The sequence below is a fragment of the Tupaia chinensis genome, unplaced genomic scaffold (genome assembly GCF_000334495.1).
Source record: "Tupaia chinensis unplaced genomic scaffold, TupChi_1.0 Scaffold000646_1, whole genome shotgun sequence".
Taxonomy (NCBI): domain Eukaryota; kingdom Metazoa; phylum Chordata; class Mammalia; order Scandentia; family Tupaiidae; genus Tupaia; species Tupaia belangeri.
The window spans coordinates 1,922,372-1,947,100 of NW_006160167.1; the positions used below are offsets into that span (position 1 = coordinate 1,922,372).

The 24,729-nt window shown below is 34.7% G+C and overlaps 1 protein-coding gene across 2 annotated transcripts in view; it reads right to left on the reverse strand.

Annotated features, from left to right (window-relative positions):
* Positions 1 to 24,729, reverse strand: part of VPS13B (vacuolar protein sorting 13 homolog B) — an 806,861-nt gene that overhangs the window by 650,614 nt on the left and 131,518 nt on the right. For both annotated transcript variants that reach the window (XM_027776225.1, XM_027776226.1), the window contains one exon: positions 11,577 to 11,758. In XM_027776225.1, the coding sequence (XP_027632026.1) occupies positions 11,577 to 11,758 (182 nt within the window). The remainder of the gene's footprint in view (positions 1 to 11,576; positions 11,759 to 24,729) is intronic.

The window sequence follows — 24,729 nt, forward strand, 5'->3', positions numbered from 1 at the left end:
AGGCAACAAAAATGAAAAGTTAGAAATGCATCTTGAAAGCTGGAATTACTTATATTTGTGGAGCTGGGAATCAAGCTGGAAAAACAAAACCAGGAAATTTCTGTGATATAAAAAAGATTAAAAAAAATAAAACAAGTAAAAGTAATGAGAATGACCAGGAAGCATGATCAGTAACAAAGAAGAAATGAAGCAATTAAAAATGGTAACAAGGTCCTATGAAAAGATAAACCTGAGGGTAGTAGAAAAAATTAGACAAAACGTGAATATTATAAAATTGAAGAGACCATCCACGTAACTGAACAAAACATTTAAAAATCATGTATCTGATAAGAGACTTATTTCTAAAATATATATAAGGAAATTTTCACAATTTAAAGCAAAAAGATAAGGAAGTTAGTTTAAAAAGACACAAAGGACTTGAACAGACATTTCTCTGTGAAAAAAAATCTAAGAGACACAATAGAAACAGAAGAAAGGAACATAGACAGGAGAAAACTGAATGTTATTGGTAAGTAACTATCAATAACATGAAGTAAGACATAAAGAAGAAGTAGGCTACATACAAGATTATGATGTAAAGTACTTTAAAGGAAAAAAATAATAATAATGGTTCTTTTTCCACAATTTATCATAAGTTTAAGAGGTTCAGAAAATGTGCATAGCCTATATAATCTCTTGATTAATATAGCAAAATAGAAAAGATATGTCAAGTGAAGCAAAGGATCACATACTTAAAATATGTATACTAAAATTTAATCGTACTGAGTATTTCCTCAGATGCAAAAGAATAAAATGCTAAAAATTTATGCCTTAATTACATATATACTTTCTGGAGCATAACAGGAGCCACAGATAAAGAACAGAAAGAAAGGGCCAGAAAGCATATTTTTAAAAATAATGAAAAGTCAGTAGGTGGGGTAGTGATTATGTCACTAGACTCCCATGTGGTTGATTAAGGCTCCAGTCCCAGACCTGATGGCTTGAAAATCACCCTGGGTGCACGTGCATGTATATCCAGAATCCCAGGAGGAGACTAGAGAAGGAAGGGATTGTGACATGGCCGTACTCCTAGGGGGATGATTTCTCACTTTCTTTCTCTCTCTGGCAAATACATGTACCCTATAGCAAAAACCTAAATAATAATAATAATAATGATAGATGAAAAATTTCCAAATTTGGGGAAAGAAACCAATATCCAAGTACAAGTAGCTCAAAAAACTCCAATCAAATTCAACACAAGAAATATTTTCTAAGATGCATCCTAATCAAAATATCAAGAATCAAAGACAAAGAATTCTGAAAGCAGCAAGAGATAAATACATAAATACATGGGGACCAGCAGTCGGCATGGTGATTAAGGCTCTGGGCATTCCCACATGGCTGACCATGGTTTGAGTCCCAGAACTGGAGACTTGCTTTCTCTGTGTGTGTGTGTGTGTGTGTGTGTGTGTGTGTCTGGTCAAATTAAAATAAACTGAATGAATAAATAAAATAAAATAATTCCTTTTTAAAAAAGAAATACATAAATACAAAAGTGTCCCAATACAGCATATTTCTCATAAAAAATTTCTATAGGCCAGGAAAGGAAAGAATGGGATGATATATGCCAGGTGTTGAAGGGAGGGAATTTAAAAAAAAAAAAAAAAAAAAAAAAAAAAACACCCGACCATGAAAAATATCAAAAAAAAAAAACCCTGTCCATCAAGAATACTTTACCCAGTATATTAGTTTATTTTTGTGTTGTTTACAGAAATACCTGAGACTGGGTGAATTTAAGAAAATAGAGGTTTATTTGACTCATGTTTCTGACCATGTGTTAGGTCCCAAGGTAACACAAAACAGCATAGGACAGGATCCTGAGCAGAGTGGCTGTACACAAGTTTCTGCCTGTTTTGGTCTCTTTTCCAATATCATAAACCTGCCAAAATTTAATCATAGGGCCCTCACCCCAATGACCTTATCACACACAAAAGTTCCCATCCTTGGACACTATTTAGAGATTAAGTTTCACATATAGCCTTTATAATACAAGAAAGTCCAAACACATGAATTGTGGGGGAGCATCCTAACTAAAGCACCCAATAAAGTTGTCCTTCAAAAATGAAGGTACAATAACAATTTTAACAGATTAAAAAAAAAAAGCTAAGAAACTCCATCACCAATAGACCTCCCTTACAGAAAATATTAATACTAAAGGTAGAGTTCTTTAAACTAAAACAAAGGCTACTAATTAATAACATAAAGCAGATGAAGTTACAGAACAGAATGATATAAATAATAAAAAGGCATATTCAGAATAATCTAGTACTCTAATAGTGGTGTGTAAAACAATTTTATATCTAGTATAAGGAACAAAAGACAAAATTATTTTAAAAACAACTGTAGCTATAATAAATTGTTAAGAGATACAAATTATAAAAAGATGTAAATTTTGACATTAAAATCATAAAATGGGGGAAAAGGAGAAGTGTAGAGTTTATGTAGATTATTAAAGCTGTTATCAGCTTACAATGACCTGCTATAAGTACATGTAAGCTTCATGATAATCACAAAACAAAAATCTATAGTAGTCACAATAATCTAAAAAGTGAAGAAGATTGAAAGGCATAATCACCTACAGAAAACTGTCAAACCACATGGAAGATAGCAAGAGAAGAAACAAGAAACAGAAGATTTACAAAAGATAACCAAACTCAAAAAAGATCTACAAAATAATCAAAATCAAATTATAAAATGGTAGTATCAATCCTATACCTATTAATAGGTATTAATCCTACTACCTTGAATGTAAATAGATTAAAATCTCCAGCCAAAACACTTAAAGTGACTGAATAGATATCAAATCAAGACCCAACTATAAAAGATTCACTTTAGCCTTAGGGACACAAGCAACTAAAAGTAAAAAGATGAAAAAATATAACCCATATAAGAGAAAACAAAAATGAGTAAGGGTAGTTGTACACATATCAGACAAAATATATTTTAAGAGAAAAATTGGAGGCCAACACGTGGAGCAGTGGTCAAAGCGCTGGACTCCCAAGTGGCCAACTGCGGTTTGAGTTCCAGACCTAGCTGCTTGAAACTCACACTGGGTGCATATGCGTGCATGCCCAAAATTCCAAGAGGAGAAGGGATTGCAGCATGGCCATCCCCCCCCCACAAGAGGGTGATTTCTCACTTTCTGTCTTTCTGTCTCTCTGGTGAGAGCACACTCCCTACAGTAAAAATCCCCCTCAAAAGAAAAAAAAGAGAGAGAGAAAAACTAAAAATAGAAAAGATCATTATTTAATAAAAGGTCAACTCATCAAAAAGATATAAAAATTATAAATATACATGCACCAAACATTTAAATCTCATTTATAATAAGCAACAAGATAAAATTTAGGTGTAAATTTAACCAAGGAGGTGAAAAATATGAATTCTAAAAAGTATAAAACACTGATTAAGAAACTGAAGAAAACACAAATAAATAAAAACACTCTGTGTTCATGGATTAGAAGAATTAATATTATTACATGTTATATTGCTCGTATTAACCAAAGCAATATATAAATTCAATGCAATCCCTTCAAAACCCTAAGTCATTTTTCAAAGAAATAGAAAAATAAAATCCTTAAATTTGTATGGAATCATAAAACAATTCAAGGACCAAAAGCACTCCTGTGCACAAAGAACAAAATTGGACTATGTTTGCTATCTGAAATCAAAACATAACACAAAGCTATAATAATCAAAACAGCATAGTATTAGCATCAAAACAGATACAATGAGCAATGGAACAAGATAGAGTCCAAAAATAAACCCATACATTTACAAAAAAATTGATTTTTGATAATGGTGCCAAGAACATACAATGGAGAAAAAACGATTTTTTCACTAAATAGTGCTGGAAAACTGACTATACACATTCAGAAGAATAAAACTTGATCTTTATCTTACACCATGAAGAAAAATGAGTTCAGAGTGAATTAAAAATTTAAATATAAGACATGAAATTTGAAAATTACTTGAAGAAACAGAGGAAAAGCTCTACAATATTGGTCTGAGCAATGATTTTTTTTTTTGGGGGGGGGCTGTAATCCTGAAAACAAGGGAAACAGAAGCAATAATAAACAAATGGGATATCAAACCAAAAAGTTTCTGAACAACAACAAAAACAAAGGCTAGTTCTGCCAGTCATTAAGAGAATCAGATCCCACATCCAACTGCATGGTTCAAGTCCCAGACCCACCAGCTTGAAAAACATGCTGGGCATGTGTCAGTATGTCTATGTACACACCCAAAACTCCAATAGGATGGAAAAATATAAGAGATAGAGGCACGACTATATCCCATTGGGGGATGCTATCTCCCTCTCCTCTCTCTCTGTCACTGTCTTTCTCTAGCAATGACACATACCTGTGGCAATTGGGAAAAAAAAAAAAATTAACAGAGGGAAGAAACAAACCAGAAAGTGGGAGAAATATATGCAAACCACATGTCTAATGGGGGTTAATATCCAAAATAAAGAACTCACACAATAATAAGAAAACAAGTACATAAATGGACAAAGAAAATTGTTCTAGTCCATTGTGTAGTGAATTACAGAAATTTCTCAGTCTAGATAATTTACTATTATAGAGGTCTACTATCTATCTCAGGATAGGCCTGGCTTTGCTGGTGCCTTTCCCACTAGAAATGAGTCTGGAGGGGCAAGTTTCCGTAGAAAATTTTCATTTTTGGTCAAGGAAACCAATATTTCATAGCTGAAGTACTTAATCTCAGGATCGAGACCTGATAGGTTTATATGGAGAGGTAATGAGACAGACTTCTTCATTTTATTTTTTCTTCTTTCTCTTCTTTTCCTTTTTTCTTTATCTTTATTCATTTTCTGATCAGCCTTTACACACTAAGTGTCTAGACAGATCCAAGTGAACAGTTTCCAAACATCTGAATATGACTGGGGTCAGAATATTCTTCTCTTCACCTTGAATCTGATCAACAAACAGTGAAAACAGAACAGAAGAAAGATTGCAGATCACCTACTTATGCTCACCTCTGAATGCTGAAACTGAACTTTAAGAATTAGGAAGAAACGCATCATTCATTAGATGACTAGAAATCACTCCAGGATCATAAGAAATATGGGACAGCAAGACAATACCTCTCCTCCAAAGGAAAAGAATAACACTTCTTCATCCTCAGACAGTACAATGAAACTCACGGAAATGTCTGATAAGGATTTTAGAATATTCATAGTGACAAAGCTAACAGAGATGGAAGAAAAGAGAGACAATGAACTGCAGAAGAGGCAGGAGAAAGGAGCTGATGAGTTCCAGGAGGTGAGGAAATTCTTACAAGATCTAAAAAAGAATCAAATGGGCCTGTTAGAGTTGAAGGCTATAATACAGGAAGTCAAAATCTCTCTTGAAAGTATTAAAAGCAGATTAGATCATACAGAAAATAGAATCTCAAATGTAGAAGAGAAAATTGCTGGCCTAGAAAAATCCACCATGAAGACAGAGATAATCACCCAAAAAAAATAAGAATAATACACAAGAAATACTAGATACCATCAAACATCCAAACATCGGATAATTGGTATCCCAGAAGGCGAAGAGACTCACAAGGGCATTGATAATCTATTCCATGAAATCCTGCAAGAAAACTTTCTGAACCTAGAGAGGTACTCAAAGATCCAGTCCCAAGAAATACAAAGGACCCCAAATAAATCTACCCAAGAAGATCCTCTCCAAGACTCATTATAGCCAGACTGACCAAAACCACATACAAAGACAAGATACTAAGATTGGCAAGAGAGAAACAGTAAGTTACCTACAAAGGATATCCCATCAGGCTAACAGTGGATGTCTCATCAGAAACAATGCAAGCGAGGAAAGAATAGGAAAATATATCCAAAGTGTTAGGAAAAAGCAATTTCAACCAAGAATACTGTACCCAGCAAGATTATCCTTCATATGGGAAGAAAAGACAAGAATATTCTCAGATAAACAAAACCTGAAAGAATTTACTAGCACCAGACCAGATCTCCAAGAAGTTCTTAAGTGAGTGCTATACCAGGAAAATTAAATACAGACACACAGAAATAAGAGTTCCAAAACTAAGAAAATGGTCAACTTAATTGTAGAGACACATCTTGAGTTGAATATTATATCAGAGAATTTAATCAGGAAGATAGGACCACAGCAGAAGACGGATTAAGTACATGAGACTGAACTGATGCAATAGCATTTTATGACTTTTGACCAAAACATTGCTGATTTTCTTCTAGGCTTTGTTTTCCAGTTTTAAGGATTCTTGTCCTGTCTTAAGCTGCCAGTAGTTTCATGTACCTACTATTTGAACAGAATCCTAACCTGTTTCCTCTCTTTAAGTAAAGCTCCTTAGCATTTCTTTGACTTATTAAAGCTAAAACTGCTTTTCATAAAATTAATAAAATATTTTTAAAATACCTATTTAATAACCATAGTAAGCTTTATAGCATCAGCTTGGTGCTACCTTATAGTATATTCATTCTACTCAAGAGTTTCACATCTAAAGTCAGACATGTATTCTCTGATATGTACATACCAACTAAAATTGCAATTGAAAGTAGTTAGATTACTTAAGAAATTTTATGAATCAATAAAATGTGGGAGAAAAAGGAATGGAAAACAAATGTAGACAGCTAAGGTAGTGTGGGAGGAGGGTGAGAAATGGCAGAGGGTGAGAAATAGGGGTAAAAAATATATATACATGTATATATATGAAACTAGAAATAGAAGCTAAAAGATGATAAAATGTATGATTAAGCCACTATGCAGTATATTTTGGATGGGAAATCACATTTTGTATGCTGTGACAATGTTCAGGGAATGAATGTAGACTAATTATCAGAAGAAAATTACAGTGCACTTGTAACTAGATTCTAGCTTTGTCCATAGTTTTAGTATAAGGTATTTTGTGAATCAAAATGTGGGGGAAAAAACAGGTCTAGAAACTAAACAAATAAATGGACAAACAACGAAACAAACAAACCTATCAGGACTCAATCATGCTGGGTCCCAGTCTGACACCTAATCACCTAACAAAGGCTTCAATATGTTTCAGTACTATATTAGATTAAGTCACCACACTTCTCAACATCATTACAATAGCTCACCAAATTTTAATACATACATTCAAAACCTAGCAGACCTGAACATATAGTTATCAAAGATGACATATAATTCTCAACAGATTTATGAAAAAAAAGTTCAACCTCATTAATCATTAGAAATATGCAAATTAAATCTACTATGAGGCATTAACATATATCTCTTAAAAATAGTCATTATCAAAAAGATGAGCCCAAGGCACATCAGAGGCTCAGGTTTGGATTCCAGACCAACCTGAACAAGTTAGTCATGGAGGATTACACCTGTAATCCTAGCTAAGTGGGAGCTTGGGGCAAAGGATTACAAAAGAAAGACCTTGCCAAAAATACCTATATCTCGGGGGCAGACACTGGTGCAGAGATAAAATGTGATGTTCTGCAAAGCTGATCCACATGTGCCGGGGTCCAGCCTCGGCGTGGGTGGGTTATCTCGACGAAGGCGGCGAAGGTGAACAGAAGACAGAGGCCTCGATGCCTTTCATGCACGTCTTATGCCGGACACTCCTCAGAGATCGCTCTCTAAGGAGTGAGAACTGCTAGGAATTATTGTGCCTTTTTATTGAAAATGTGTTATAAGTAAAGGGGAGAGGGGCTACGTGTTTTAATTATTAGCTCATAAAGTCTTTTAACAATAAAACATAGATTTTATTTAGGGGTGGATTAAAGGTGGGTCTAGTGTAGTTCTTATTTAGGGGTGGATTAAGGGTGGGTCTAGTGCAGTTCCTCAATTGTAGGTGGGTCTCTATGGAATGCAGTTTTGGGAAAGCGGTTCCGGTAAGCAGATGCGGCGCAGGAACCATTTTGTGATTACTGGGAATGGTGTTGAGAAAAGAAAATTTAAAGAATAGATATTAGTTTTTATGGATCTTAATAAAGAATGATACTTATACAGTTTTGTAGGGATTTAAAACTTAATTTGAGTAATTCTAATATATTTATTTATTTCACTTGGAGAGGGCAGAGGTGTCCTGGGCCAGTTTTGGCCTAATCTTATTTTACATAAAGGAAGGAAGAATTTAAGGGCCTTTTAAAGGTCAAGATTACTTCTGCCTAGAAAGAACTTCAGCCCACCCTCTATTGTGACCATGTAGATAAAGCATTGTAATTAATAGTAAGTGATCAGAGCAAAAGGGAGCTGTCGGTTGGGGGACTTCCTGGAAGATTTTATCATATACTCAGGATGTATAGGAGAGCTATGCAATTCTTTCATAGTAGTAAATTGGGGAGTCAGAGGGGGGTCGCTTCCCAGTGAGGCTGCCTCAATTCTCTGGAGCAAATAGCAAGCAGCCTTGCTGACATGCTAACTGACCCAAGCTTTGTTCTAAGGTCGGGGGGTGCACAACAGTAGCCTTGCCAACATGTTGATCCGACTGGAAGCGGAGCTCAAAGGTCAGGGGGCTCAGACAGATCCTGGGGCCTCACCGGGTCGGACTCCTCCACACATGGGAAAGAAAATTCTGGGTTTGGATCAGGAGGCCTCACCAAGTATGTCAAGGATGTGCAAGCACATGATCCAGGGTTGGTTGAAGCTTGGGGTGGACTAAAACATCAAGATCCTATTGGGATACAGTCTCTTTGTCTCTATCTCTCTGTCTCTCCCCCAAATGGAAGAAATAACTAAATATACTTTTTTAAAAAAAATCTCTTTCTCTCATCCCTCCCTCCCATGCTCACTCAATTTCTCTCATTAAAAATAAATAAGAAAAGTAAGTGTTGGTAAGGATATAGAGAAAAGAGAATCCTTTATACTGCTGATGAAATTATAAATTAGTATACCTGTTAGGAAAAACAGTATTGAGGTTCCTAAAAAAACTAAAAATGTAACTACCATCTGATATAGCAATCCCAAGTTTGAATATATATCCAAAGGAAAAGAAATGTGTGTGTAGAGGTGTGTGTATATACTTTTTTAAATATGGAGTTAACCTCAAATTTTTTCATAAATACCAATATTATGTGGTTTAGTGAAATTTTACCTCTTAAAATGATAAAAAGTAAACTCTTTCCTAGTATGAGTCACTTCCAAATCCTCCTTTTCTCTGGTCCCTAGCAACTTACTGTTGTTATGGATTCACCTCTGTCAAAGCATTTCACATACACAAAATGATAATATGTGACTTTTTGTGTCTGGCACCATTAGAATGTGCACACATGCCAAATCAGGAATGAGAGAGAGAGGAGCACCTCTACAGGCTCTGGCCTTGCCACAGTCCTCTTCCTCCAGGCCTCCAGCCCATGAGCTCTCACATGTCCCACTAAGCATGTCCCAGGCTGACAGCCAGGGATTCAAACCGTGGTAGACAAGGGATCTGGCCTCTCTTGAGCAATGTATCACCATTGTACCACAGAGCTGGTATTGTCTCTCATTCTTTATAAAGTCCTGGAACCTGGTAGCAAAATAACTAATATTTTATGTTAGTCACTACTAGGTCAAATAATACTTTAATTGAAATACATTAGTCTAGAATGTATAATATATCCCCCATAGTAAGGTCTGAAATTAAAATGTTCAAAAGTATCATATAAGAACAAAAAATATATATAAAGTAGTACATAATGAAATTTGTAACCTATGTGTTTTAGAAATTTACCACAATTTTATATTTTATTTATATGTTAATATTTTTTATTGTTTTTCTTATAACTACACCTAATTTGGATAGACCTCTTAATTTTTCCAAATCCAAACAGTTTTTTAAATTAAGTTTTGGCTTTTTACCTTACTTCATTTTATTTAGAAAATAAGATATTAATTATTTAACATATTTAATACCATATTTCCACTTAGAATGTGGAGATTTGGGGAGGCCAACAGAAGATATGATGGTTAAGGTGGCTGCATCCACATAACTAACTCCACCATTCATGTCCCAGAATCCCCGGCTTGAAAAACCCTCCTAAGTGCATGTGCATGAGTGCTCAAAATCCAGAGGAGAGGAGAAGGAGTTGTTTCATGGTCATTCACCCTAGAGGTGCTTTCACACTTTCCTTCTCCCTCTCTCCCTCTCTCTCTGTCTCCAGTGAGTGCCAATGCCAAATAGCTAAAATGAAAAGAAGAACGTGGAGAATCATGAATGTTTCATGCATAGAAAGAAATATAAAATCTCTCATTATGGATAAAGGGTTTTCTGTATACTCACAATAAAACTTTTCTGTTTTTTCTAAAAAAGAACAGAAACGGTTGGCATAATAGATATATAAATTAAAAGTTTAAAAATTTGATTAGGGGATAACAGGTGGTGTGGAGTTCAGGTGCTGGATACCACATGGCTGACTGCACAGTTTGAGTTTCAGACCCGGTGGTTTGGAAACCACGCTGAGCCTGCGTGTGTCCAAAATCCTGAAAGGAGAATGGAGAAGGGACTGTGCATTGTGGGCATTCCTCCTAGAGGATGCTTTCTCAGTTTTCCCTCCCTCTGTCTCTCTGGCAAGCATAAGCACTCTAAAGCAATATATACACACACACACACACATATATATAATCACATATATAATTAAATATATTATCACATATATAATTATATATATTATCATTATTATATATATTATCATTATTATACATATATTATCATTATTATTTTTCAATTTGCTAGGAGTATGTGTACTCTCCAGAGTAAGATGGAAAGAGAGAGAAAGCACTTCCAACGGGGCATGGTCATGCAACAATACCTTTTCCTTCATTTCTCCACCCTGTGGGGATATTGGCCATGCATGAACACAACGTGATATGTTTCTCAAACTGTAGGGTCCCAGACTCAAACTGCATAGTTGGCCATGTTGGATCCCACTCCCCCAGCTACGCAATGAAACCAGTCCCCAAAAATATTTTAAACATGACTGCATGTAAATGTATTTCCTTCCTTAAAACTATTTTCGTGTTACTAACATGATTATTTTGAACTGAAACAAATTTAAAAAATGCAAACTGTAAGTTTTATATGCAGAGTGCCATGATAAAGATAATATATACCTCTTATAATGACATCAAAGAAATTTTTTATTTTTGAGCAATTAACTCAGAGTGTAAGATTAATGTTTCTCATACAGAAAATTTGCTTACCAATTCTTACCAAGTATTATGAGTACAATTTTATTTCATTTCACCAGCATAATCAAACATATTATATTTATATTTTATGTGGTTATCATTTTAAGTATATACACTGGTCCCTTCAAAGATTACCATGTGAGGTCAAAGGGTAAATTATATAGGAGTTCATGGAAAAGAATCTCTTATAACAATAAAACATATTTAGAAATTGATGCTGAGAAACAGAACTGGATGGCTTAACTTATAGTCTGCATTTTAAACATAAGGTATAAATATCCACTTATGCAGAAATACTTTACAATTTAAACTAGACATATGGATTTGAAAGACAAAATTTAGTCACCATTAACAAGGCTTTTTTCCATCTATTCAAGAAACCTGTGTTCTTACCTATAGTTTGGAAGACTTCATTCATCAAAGCTTCATTCACTACTAAAGAGCTGATATTTCCAATATGAGACCAACTTTGATATATTGATTGCAGCAGAAGTGTCTGTGCCCTTGTAGCTTGAATTGTGAGACTTGGAAGTTCAAATATACCTTCAGTAATAGCAATCTGAGATCTTTTGGACCTGCATAAGAAAATTGGATAACACAATCAACAGCATTAACAAATAACAACATATTAAATGCAAGGGCTACAAGGGAAGAAGAAGTGTACATTTTAAAAAATATTGTAAAATTGAATTTAATCAAATATAGGCAATTATGCTAGTTTCAATAAATTTTGCTATTTAATAATCTTTAATAATAAAATGAAATATAAAAATACAAACTAAATAATGTCCATACACACAAATTCACACAAGGATTCTGCTCAAGTAATTACAATTACTCAAGCAAGTTTATCATCAAAAATAACAATAGAAATTTTAAGATTCACTAGCAGATCTGCATTATGCAAAATATCATTATTTATTAATTCATCCTAATCATTTAGTGAGCGAGGTGCTATCATCATGCTCATTTTTCAGAAGAGAAAACCAAGTGATGAAGAGATAAATTAAGGTATAAAATGTTGTACTAATAAGTAGTGGGAAATGGTCATTTAAATCCAGGTAATATGATCTAGAGCACTCGATCCTCTCACAAACAGTTATGAAGTATTTACATTATATCTAGGTTCACAATGATTGTAAAAGGGAAATTGGTTTTAAAATTTCTGCCCCAGGTCCTAGTCATGATAGCACAAATGGCAGGATGCCACTCTGCCACACCAAAGCTATGCAGAAGATCTTGGTTAGGATCCTGGGTCACCCTAAAACACACTAGACACACATAATATTGACATACTGATAAGCTAGAAGGCTGGGGTCTGGGAGATTCCAGCATGATGAGATCCTGTTGAAGGTATCTATTTTTCTCTTTCTCTTTCTTTTTTTTTTTCCTCTCTCTCTCAAAACAAAACAAAACGAACAAAAGACATTGATTGCCAGCCTATGGTCTGGTAGCTAAGGTGGCTAAATATCACACGGACTTTGCAGTTCGAGTCCTGGAACCAATGTCTTAAAAACCATGCCAGGTGTGTGTATGTATGAACAAAATCTCAAAAAAAGGAAGAGATGGGAAGAGAAGGGATTACAGTATAACCATTCCTCATGGAGGGCACTTTTTCTCTTTCCTGTTCTCTCTCTTTCTGTCTCTGGCAAGCACACATGCCCTCTGGCAAACTTTAAAAATTAAAAAACTTAAAGTTTTTTTGTGCCCTGAACTAACCAATACTGCATTAAAGAGAAAGTCTAGGAAGCAAGGGTAGAAAAACGTATCACATACAAAAGAAATAAAGATAAAAATAAAAGCAAATGTCAGAAACCATGCGCAACAGAAGACAATGAACTGACATTTATAGACTAAAAGACAAAGAGAATTGACCTAGAATCCACAATTAAAAATACATATCTCCCAACAATGCAGGTAATATAAAATCTTTTTCTCACTTAAAGCCAAACAAAATTGACCACTAGCATGTCAGCACTACAAAATATGTAAAAGAAAATGTTTAGGGCCAAATAAACAAGATGCCAGATAGAAATCTTTGTAGATCTACACAAAGATATGGGAAGAATACTGAGAATACTAAAATATATAGGTGAATTTAAAAATAAAAGGAAAGAAGAAGCAGGGGAGGAGGAGGGAAGGAGAAAGAAGACATAGTCTTTACCAATATCTACTAAAGAAATTAAAGAATTTACTACTGAAAGCAAAAATAGCAAAATGTTTTAGGGTTCATAACATTTGTTAAATTGTAACATATAACACCCACAAATCAAAGGACAGATGGAGAAAAATTGAAGTATAATGCAATTAGGTTTTTTAAATAATATGTAATGTGGCCTATTATTAAAGGAGCTGTGATAAGTAAAAGATGAAAACTCTAAACCTTAAAACTAAAGTTATAAAACAAAAAGACTTATAAAGGCAAGAGTAGGAATGAAATGAATCATAAAAATTAAATAGTGAATGGGTCCAGCAGGTGGCTCAGTGGCTGAGGCTCTGGACTCCCACATGGCTGACCATGGTTCAAGTCTCAGACCTGGTGGCTTGAAACACACACTGGGCATGTGTGTGTGCAACCCAAAATTCCAAGGACAATGAAGAAGGGATTGCAGCATGGTCATCTCCTTAGGGGATGATTTTTCACTTCCTCTCTGTCTCTCTCATCTCTCCAATAAATGCACATGTCCTATAGCAAAAATTTCCCTTAAAAAAAATTAAATAGTAAAGGTAGACTAAAGAAATGAAGAAAATGAAGAAACAAATGAGCAATAGGCAAGACAATTAGAAAACAAATATCAGGATAACAGACTTATACCCCAAAATATATATACAAGGACTATCAGATAAAATTTTTAAAAATTAAAAAGGCCCAACTATGTCATATCAGATAAAAACCATTTTAAATAGAAAGTAGATAGGTTAAAAATAAAAGTGATGGGGGAGTATTAAAGGAATGGAGGGAAAGCCACACCATGTAAATCTAATCAAAAGAAGAGTTAGATATTGATATTAGACAAACTAGCCTTCAGAACAAGGAATATTCCCAGTAATAAAAAGGGACTTTTCATAATGATAAAGGGGTAATTTGGTTTGTATGTACCATAGACCTTCCAAATATATATATACATTTTCAAAAGAATGCAACAGAAAGAGGAATAGTGAAATTTAAAAACATGAGATTTCATTACACATATCTCAGTAATTGATAGAACAAAAATCAGAAAACTGGGCCTGTCCATGGCATGGTGGTTAAAGTGACTGATTCCACATGGCCAATCACACAGTTTGAGTCCTAAACCCAGTGGCTTAAAAAACAAACTAGGCATGTGTGAGTACAAGTTCGAAATCCCAAAAGGAGAGACACAGAAGAGCAGATAGTGGCATAACCATCTGACCATTCCCCATTGTGGTGTGGGGGGAAATGTTTTCTAACTCTGTCTCTCTTGCAAGCACACATACACTCTGGTAAATTGAAAACAACAAAAAACAAACAAACAAAAAAAGGAAATAAGTCAACTTTTTTAAAGAGAGATGTTTGCTATAAAGCACATGCACTTGCCAGAGAGACAGGGAGAGACAGAAAGTGAGAAATCACCCACCAGGAAGGATGGCCATGCTACAATCACTTCTCCATTCTCCTCCTCTTGGGATTTAGAGCATGCACTACATGCACCCAGCATGAGTTTAAGCCACTGAGTCCAGGATTCAAACCACAGTCAACTATGTGGGAGTCCAGCAATATAACCATTACACATCTGCTGGTCCCTTAGTAAACATTTTTTTAAAAGGCTAGCCTGTGGCATAATGGTTAAGGCAGCTGGTTCCCACATGGCTAACCACAGGGTTCAAGTGATTTGAACTTGGTGCAGGTATATGCACAAAATGCTTTCTCATTCTCACTTACTTACATTCTCTCTCTGTCTCTCCCTCTCTCACTCTCTCTCTTTCTTTCAAGCACACAGGCCCTCTGGCCAAATTTTCAAAAGAAGAAGAGCATCATCAATCAACTTAGCCTAAAGACTGTTTATAGAACACCTCTTCTAACAATAGCAAAATACACATTCTGCAAGACACACTATATCCTGAGTCATAAAATCAAGTCTCAGTAAAACTAAAAGGACTGAAATCCTAAAGTATATGTGCTATCACAATGGATTTAAACTATAAACAACACAAAGGTACTCATAATATCCCTAATTATTTGCAAATTAAACAAAGAAAACTAACTCAAAATAGTTAAAAACACAGTAGAAATTTTTCATAAATTTACACAAAATTAAATTTATGAACAATTATTATTTTAGAAAAAGTAGATTGGGTTGTTGAAAAAGTCATGACACATTACTGCATAGAAAAACGCCGAAAAAATGTCATGACTCTTCCAACAGCACAAAAGGAAAGAATCACTGATGTATATAATCAGTATTTTTAAACAGCAAAACAGAAAAGAAATAATATATAGAGCCAACAGATGGCCTGGAGATTAAAGTGGCTCAATCCCACATGGTCAACTATACAGTTCAACTATCAGACCTGGTGGCTTGGAAGTTAAAGTGGCTGGATCCCACATGGCTAAATGTATTATTGGAGTTCCAGACCCAGGGTCTGAAAACCATGCAAGGTACATGGGCATGCTTGCCCCAAATCACAAGAGGCAAATGGAGAAGAGATTGCAGTGTGGCCCATCCCCCGAGAGTGATATCTCACTTTCTCTCTTACTCTGTCTGAGGTGAGCACGTTCTTCTTTTGAAAATTTGGCCAGAGGGCCTGTGTGCTTGAAAGAGAGAGAGAGGGTATAAAGAGATGTCTAACAAGAAATTTTGCTTAAAATAGATTTAATTTGTAGTTTTATCAACAGTACTAGGGAGAAATGTTCACCAGTTGAAATATCCATTTTGTAAGACAAATAATAATGTGATTGAATGTATGGAAGAAAATGAAATGAAAAAAAAAAAATTTTAAAAAAATTTAAAAAGTTAAAAAATAAAATAAAATAGACTTAAATCTATGAAGTGTCTATCATGTCAAAAAAAATACAGATTCAGAACGATCATTGTCCATAAAATTTCTTGTGTTTTTTTTTTTGTTGTTGTTTTTTGTTTGTTTGTTTTGGAGAGGGTTTCGCTATGGGGCGTGTGCGCTTGCCAGACAGACAGAGACAGACAGAGAGACAGAAAGTGCGAAATCACCCCCCAGGGGGGATGGCCATGCCGCAATCCCTTCTCCTCTGTTCTCCTCTTGGGATCTTGGGCACGCCCGCACACGCGCCTGGCGTGAGTTTTAAGTCACCGGGTCCAGGATGCGAACCACGGTGGACTACGTGGGAGTCCAGCGACAAAGCCATTACGCTAACTGCTGGTCAGTCCCTATAAAATTTCTTTACAAGAAAAGAACTACAAGATTTCAAGTAAATAAAGCAATATATCTGTTTTTAGTGTAAAAGCTTTCAGCTCTTCTCCATTTAGGATAATGTTCGCTATGGGTTTTTCATAGATAAGTTTTTATTGTGTTGAGAAATGACCCTTCTATGTCAATTTTGCTGAGAGTCTTGATCATGAAGGGATGTTGTATTTTATCAAATGCTTTTTTTTTGTATCAATTGATATGACCATATGGTTTTTATCTTTCTTCCTGTTAATATGGTGTATTACATTTATGGTTTTGCATATGTGGAACCAACCTTGCGTTCCTGGAATAAAGCCTACCTGATCATAATGTATAATCTTTTTTATAAGTTGTTGGATCTGATTTGCTAGTATCTTGTTGAGAATCTTTGCATCTATATTCATCAGAGATAATGGTCCATAGTTTTCCTTCCTTGTCCTGTCCTTATCTGTTTTAAGGATAAGGGTGATAGAGGCTTCATAGAATGAATTAGGGAGAGAGTCATCCTTCTGGATCTTTAGAAATACCTTGAGCAGAATCCAGTTCACTATAATCTAGTATATCTAGTAGATTCATGAGCTTAATTTACTTTTAAAAAAATATGAGACTGCAAGCTTTAGTCTTATATAGTTGAGATACTAAAGCAGTGTCAGTTGATTTTTTTTTTGAGAGATTTTTGCTATAGGGCGCGTGCGCTCGCCAGACAGACAGAGAGAGACATTAGAGACAGAAAGCGAGAAATCACCCCCCGGGGGGATGGTCATGCCGCAATCCCTTCTCCTCCATTCTCCTCTCGGGATCTTGGGCACGCACGCACACATGCCCGGTGTGAGTTTTAAGCCACTGGGTCCGGGACGCGAACCACGGTCGACTACATGGGAGTCCAGCGACATAGCCATTACACTAACTGCTGGTTCCCAATGTGTCAGTTGATTTTTCAAGTCAATGGGCTCCTTATCTAGCCACTGCTGATTGACAAGTTCTATGTTATTAATAAATCTAATATTCTTCAAAGCAACTATAATGTTCTCAATGTTATCAAAAGTATTTACGTTTCAGACTAAGCCTAGTTGTATTCCAGTATCATGCTGAAGGAGTTTCTCTAGAAAAACTACAAAATCAGCAAATATTTATTTCTACCATGTAGCAGTCATATTCTAGTTACATGGAAAGCAAAATCAGAAAACTTCACTGCTAAAATCTACCCAACTTTTAAAGAAAAACAAATACCCATCTTTTCTAACTGGTGTAAAAAATAGAAGAGAACTCTTCTTAATTCCTTTTAAGAGAACAGTGTTACCCTAATTCTAAAACCAAAGATAACACAAGACAACTACAGATCAATATCCATTATGAAAACAGAAACAAAATTCTCAATAAATTTCTCGCAAATCAGAATCAGTAGAATATTTTTAAATTATACAGTATGAAAACTAGAATTAGCCCAAAAATAAATGGTAAGTTCAACATAAAATCAATGCGACATACCACATAAGTATTTTTTTAAACGTTCATCTCAATTGATGAAAAAAAACATTTGGAAAAAATCTAAATATACTTTCATGATAAAATCACCCAGCAAACTTAGAAGAGAATTTCTCATCACTATATAAAACATTTATGAAAAGCACATAATTAAAACCATACTTAATAGTGAAAGACTGAAATTTTTTATTCCAAAATCAGAAACAAGAGAAGGATATTTGCTCTTACTGTTCTATTCAACATTGTAGTGTAATTCTGGCCAATAACTTACACAAGATAAATAAGAGCGATTAGAATTTTAAAGAAGAAGTAAAATTATCACTACTCACATCATCTTATACGTAGAAAATCCCAACACACACACACACACACACACACACACACACAATCTGTTAGAGTTAATAAACTTGCAAGATATAAGGTAATTACACAAAAATCAGTTTTATATCTATTTGCTACAATGAACAATCTAAAATGACATTTAGAAAACAATTTCATTTACATTAGCAAGGAAAAAAATAATTAGGAAGAAATCTAACAAAGAAGTGTAAGATCTGTATAATAAGAACTACAAAATACTGTTGAAAAAATTTTTCAATATACTTAAATAGAAAAATGTCCACTGTTTATGAACTGGGAAACAATAATTTTAAAATGACAAGACTCCTCATATTGATCAACACAAGCCCCATCAAAATCCCAGCTGCCTATTTTTCAAAAATTAATCCTAAACTTCTATGAAAATGCAGTGGACTTCTCTCTTCCTCCCTCCAAAAAAATCTTGAAAAAGAACAAAGTTGAGACTAGCAGACAGTGTAATGGTTACATTGCTGGACTCCCACATAGTCGATCACGGTTCAAGTCCCAGATCCGGCAGTTTGAAACTCACGCCAGGTGTGTGTGTGTGCATGCGCAATATCCCAAGAGGAGAATGGAACAGAAGAGATTACAACATGGCCATCCCCTGTAAGAGGTGATTTCTCCCTTTCTGTTTCTTTTTCTTTATGGAAAGAGCAGGCACCATATAGCAAAAATCTCTCTCTCTTAAAAAAAAAAAAAAAGAAAAAAAGAAAAGAACAAATTTGGAAAACTCATACTTCCAAATTTCAAAACTTATCTCAAATATACAGTAAACAAAACAGTGACACAGGGGCCAGCAGATGGTGTAGTGGTTATATTGCTGGCCTCCCACATGGCCAACCTCAGTTCGAGTTCCGGACGCAATGGCTTGGAAATGACACCAGGCGCATATATATGTACCCAAGATCCTGGGAGGAGACTGGAGGAGAAGGGACTGCAGCATAGCCATCCCCCCGGAGGTGATTTCTCACTTTCCCTCTTACTGTATTTGTCTATCTTTCTCTCTCCAGCGAGTGAGTGCACCCTAGGCCAAAAACCTCTTTAAAAAAAAAAAAAAGTGTCATATTAAATAAGCATAGACATATAGATCAATGTACTATAATTAGGAGTTTAGAAATAAATCCATACCTCTATAATCAACTAATTATTTATTGGGTCATCAAGGCCAATCAATGATGATGGTAAGAAAGGGGAGTCTGTTTAATAAATGGTTTTGGGACAACTGAATATCCTAATAAAAAGAATGAATTTGGAGTAATGTTTGGAACTATATACAAAAATTAACTCAACATCGATCAAAGAATTAACATTACAAAGCTGTTAGAAGCAAACAGAAATTTAAATCATTATGATCTTAGTTTAAGCAAAGGTTTCTTAAAAGCAAAGCAACAAAAGGAAAAATAAATTGGACTATATTAGAATCTAAAGCCTGGCTATATCAAGGGACCCTATCAAGGAAAGGCCACATATAGAATGAGAGAAAAGGTCTGCAAATCATCTATCTGGTAAGAGTCTAGTTTCTATAATATGGGGAGGGAGGTGTTTAGACTCCCAGAATTTAACAGAAAAATTTATACAATCTGATTTTCAAAATGAACATGGGAGGCTAGCACGTAGTGCAGTGGTTAAGGTGCTGGTGTGGTGGTTAAGGTGCATGGTTGACCAAGGTTCTAGTCCTGGATCTAGTGGCTGGAAAATCACCCCAGGTGCATGTGCATACATGTCCTAACTCAAGGAAGACAGGGGAAGAAAAGGGATTGCAGTGTGGCCACCCACCTGGGGGGGGTTGGGGTGGGGGTGGGGAGATTCTTACTTTCCCTCTCACTGTCTCTCTCTCACTGTCTCTCTGGTGAACATACTTGCCCAATAGCAAAAAGACAAACAAAAAACATAGTACTTGAATAGACACTTGTCCAAAAAGTCAAAAAGCAATTACAGAATTACAGAGAAAAATACGTCATGACTTTTCCAACAACCCAATACTTCACACTCACCAGAATGAGTGTGTGTGTTGGGGGCGGGGGGGGGGGGGGGGCGGGGGAACAGAAAATAACAAGTGTTGACAAGATGGAAAGAAAGTGAAACATTATGTATAGCAGTGCAGCCACTATGTAAAATACAACTTGACAGTTCATCAAAAAGGTAAACACTTAAGTTACCATATGACCCAACAATTATACACAAAGTTACATACCCAAGAGGACTGAAACAATGTTCATACAAAAGACTATATATGAATGTTCATAGCAGCATGATTCTTAATAGTCAAAGAGTAGAAACAACCCAAATGTACACCAACTGATGAATTAAAAAATTGTGTAACTATAAAAGGAATATTATTTAACATTCTAACTGAAAGATGCCAGAGAGAACATGCAACATACTGCATGATTCTATTTAACTGAAATGCCCAGGGTAAGATTTCTAAGAATTAGATAGGGATGATTACTAAGCAATATTGTGAATATACTAAAAACTAGTGGCTGTAAATAAGTGAATATCAGTTCAATGAATACAGAAGAGCTTCCAAAAGTAATTACATAGGCCAGTAGGTGGCGTGGTGGTTAAGCACTGGATACTCCCTTATGGCTGACCATGGTTCGAGTCCTGGACCTGGTGACTTGCTTTCTCACTTTCCCTCTCTCTCTCTAGTGGAATTAAAATAAATGAATAAATAAAATTAAATAAATCTTTAAAAACAATTTACAAATCTGTTACTAAGAACACTGGTTTAAGCATCAAAAAAAAAGAAAAAAAAAAAGAAACCCAGCTAGCATATTAAGCATACAGCTGTACACTAAGACAGCCATAATCTAATCCATTCAACTTTCAAACATCAAACAGCAACATGTGACTCTCTAAATACACCCTACAACTCACAATCCTTATCACATCTTGCCATAAGAGACAAAGATTTTGAATAAATGGGCCAAGAAATAAATATTCATTAAACATAAGATTCTTTATGCAAAACAGGTAAAACAGAAATTAAAAGAGAGAAAACGATAAACAAAAACTAGCAAATTCATAGTTTGTTATTTAATTATCTCTACTGTTTCCTTTTACCTTTCAACATTTAGGTAATTTAAAAATCACTTTAATCTCTCATTTTCCTTTTTTAAGGGTTTAAAAATGGACAGTTGGTTCTATGTTCTCAAATTTCTGTTCAATTCATAACCAAAAATAAAACATTTTATTAGTAGTGATTCTAAATAAAGAAAACAGACATTTGGCAAACACCTTCTATTGTATAATATAAAAATGTACAATTAATCTAGGCATTCTATCTTCAGCCAGATATTGTGTGGCATTTAGGAGTTCCAATGATGTGGCAAGAGCCATGTTCTTATAAATATGGCAATAATCATTTATAAGTTAAATTACAGACAAGATTCTTTTTACAAGTGAGCCTTTACTATTTCATAACAAAGTCAGCTACTGTATATGGTACTCTAACTTTCAAGCCATCATATGTCACATAAAATAGTTCTCGAATGGATAGCACAAACTTGAATAAAAACTTAAACATATGCAAATTCAAAAAGATTAATTCACTCCACATTTTAATGATGCCCAAGGGCAGAGAGCAATTCTCTTCTTCAGATTTAGTTTAATATCAAAGGAAATAATTCACTTTGTGCAAAAGTCAAAATTCAATAATAAATAAGTTAATTATACATGCATAATACATTTTTGTGGTTTTTATTTTTCAGCTGAAAGTGATCACAAACAAAAATACATTGTACTTTTTTTTTTTTTTTTTTTTTTTGGAGAGGTTTTTGCTACAGGGCACGTGCACTCACCAGGAAGACAGAAAGAGACAGAGACAGAAATCGAGAAATCACCCCCGGGGGAATGGTCACACCGCAATCCCTTCTCCTCCATTCTTCTCCTCCATTCTCCTTTGGGATATCTTGGGCACACACGCATATGCACCTGATGTGAGTTTAAGCCACTGGGTCTGGGACTCGAACCACGGTTGACTACATGGGAGTCCAATGACATAGCCATTACACTAACTGCTGGTCCCAGAAATACATTGTACTTCTATGAAATAGTTTGATAGACATTTACACCAAGTAAATAAATTTCAAATAATTTGTCAATAGCTTACAGTAGCTTATACAATATTCCTATTAGTATAACACTGTCAGTGAAGAGAGACTTTTCCTCTTTCACTTAGGTCAATTTTGAAATATTTCTCACAGGTTAACAAGTATAGAAAATAGCAAATGCTTCATAATTTTTTAAAAGATCAATATCTTTACAACTTTATTTAAACTATTTTGGGGACTCATAAAAATGTCAATAAAAAGGCACAATAAAGTATAGTTTTCCTCATGATTTATACCACTACATAATTATTAAATTTCATTTAAAATAAAACAGCTCAATATAAATTCATACTAAAGATATCTAACAACTTCTGGACTTACCTGATTTTTTTGAAGTATCACTAAACCTAAATTTTAATAGTTAAGTTCATGAATATAAAACAATTTATTTAACAAATGTCTATGTCTCATATCCAGAACTCTTAGTCTGAACATATGTTCATTTTAACTATCAATTCAAACATTACTCTCTAGGGAAAAATAAATCCTAGAGTAACTAGTGGGATAAACAACTCATTAAAACTCAACTTGGACAAACTCCAGGATAAATTGAAGGAAATAGAAACAAGTAAGTCTTGATTGTATAGTAGCAGAGACTGAAAATGAATATGCCCTAATTAGCAAATACTTTAAAAGACTCTGCTTGTACTATTTGCTGACAAATTATAATACAGAGCTGATGAAATTTCTGGACTAACCAGGCATTTCTATAAAGAAAATTCTTCCTTCGAATTTTTAAATAAAATACATGGAAGTATGACTCTTACTATTCAGTATAAAGAAATTAACTGAAATAATCCATTCAAGTTCATAGAAATACCATAAAATTTTTGCCATATGTACACTTAAGGAACAGCCATTCATTCTTTTAAAATCAACACACCTCATAGCAATTGAAAGAATATTCTCCGTAACAGCTGGATCTAAAGATTTATATAGAGTTCCCAAATGCAAAGTTTGAACCTACAAATTGGTTCCAAAAATGTATTTTTGTTATTACTCATATCCTGTACAGTAAAATAAGATTTCGTTCACTTTTTCCAAAATAAAATGAGTATAAAACTTCACTAACTTAACTTTGAAATGAAGGCAGTTTTAAAAGCTAACAATTGCATATTTCTTCATATAATGCCATCTTACACATCAACAGTCAATGAAAAAGTTTGAAAGTTTTAAAAAATTAAATGGTAGGGAAAATGGAAAGTTAAAGCTACTTTAAAAAAAAAATCTTTCATTCATGATAGAGTGTGGGCACGAACACGTGAGAATGAAGGGTCAGGGGAGGGAGTGAGTGAAAGAGAGATGAGCATCCTCCACAGGGTCTGGTCATGCAATGATCCCTTCCTTGCATCCTCCAGCCCATTAGATCTTGGGCACTTGCACCAAGGCTGATCATGCCAGAGATTTGAACCATAGTTGCCATGTGAAATCCAGCTTCTTCTAACACACTACCACTACACTATGGAGCAAGTCCTAAAACTACTCTACTCCCACTCCACTCCCCATAGATACCCACTTTTGATGAGTTTAGCACACATACCCACAGACCTCTGTATTTTGATTTTGTACATTCATATGCATTGATTTAAATGTGAATATATACATGTTAATATATTGCTACAGCCTGGTTTTTATGACTAAACAACATATCTTAGAGATTGAGATCTTTCTACAATACATGAGTACATATGGTTCTATAGTAGCCATTTTAATACATAAATAATATTTCACTGAGTTTTTACCTTAGAATCAGACTATGTCTTTCTCAATATCCTCACCAGCATTAGCCAGTATCCTATAGTATCCTATACATTTTTTTAAACAATTTTGTTTTTTTAATTTTGCCATAGGGTGATATGCTTGCTAGAGAGAGAGATAGAAGAAAAGTGAGAAATTGTTCCTGAAAGGTGATGTTCACACCACAGCCCCTTTTCTCCCATTCTCCTCTTGGAATTTTGGCCATGTAAGCACAGGCTCCCCATGTGATTTTCAAGCCACCAGGTCCAGGATTCAAAACTCAGAGTCAGTCAAGTGAGCTATACAATGCCTAAATCACCACACTACCTGCTGGCCAAAGTATCATATATATTTTAATTATAATAATTTTAGCACCTGAAAATTACTGTGAAACACAAATTCTATCCTTTTATATTGAAATATGGAAGTATTTTTTTACCATTTATCACATTTCTAAAACAATT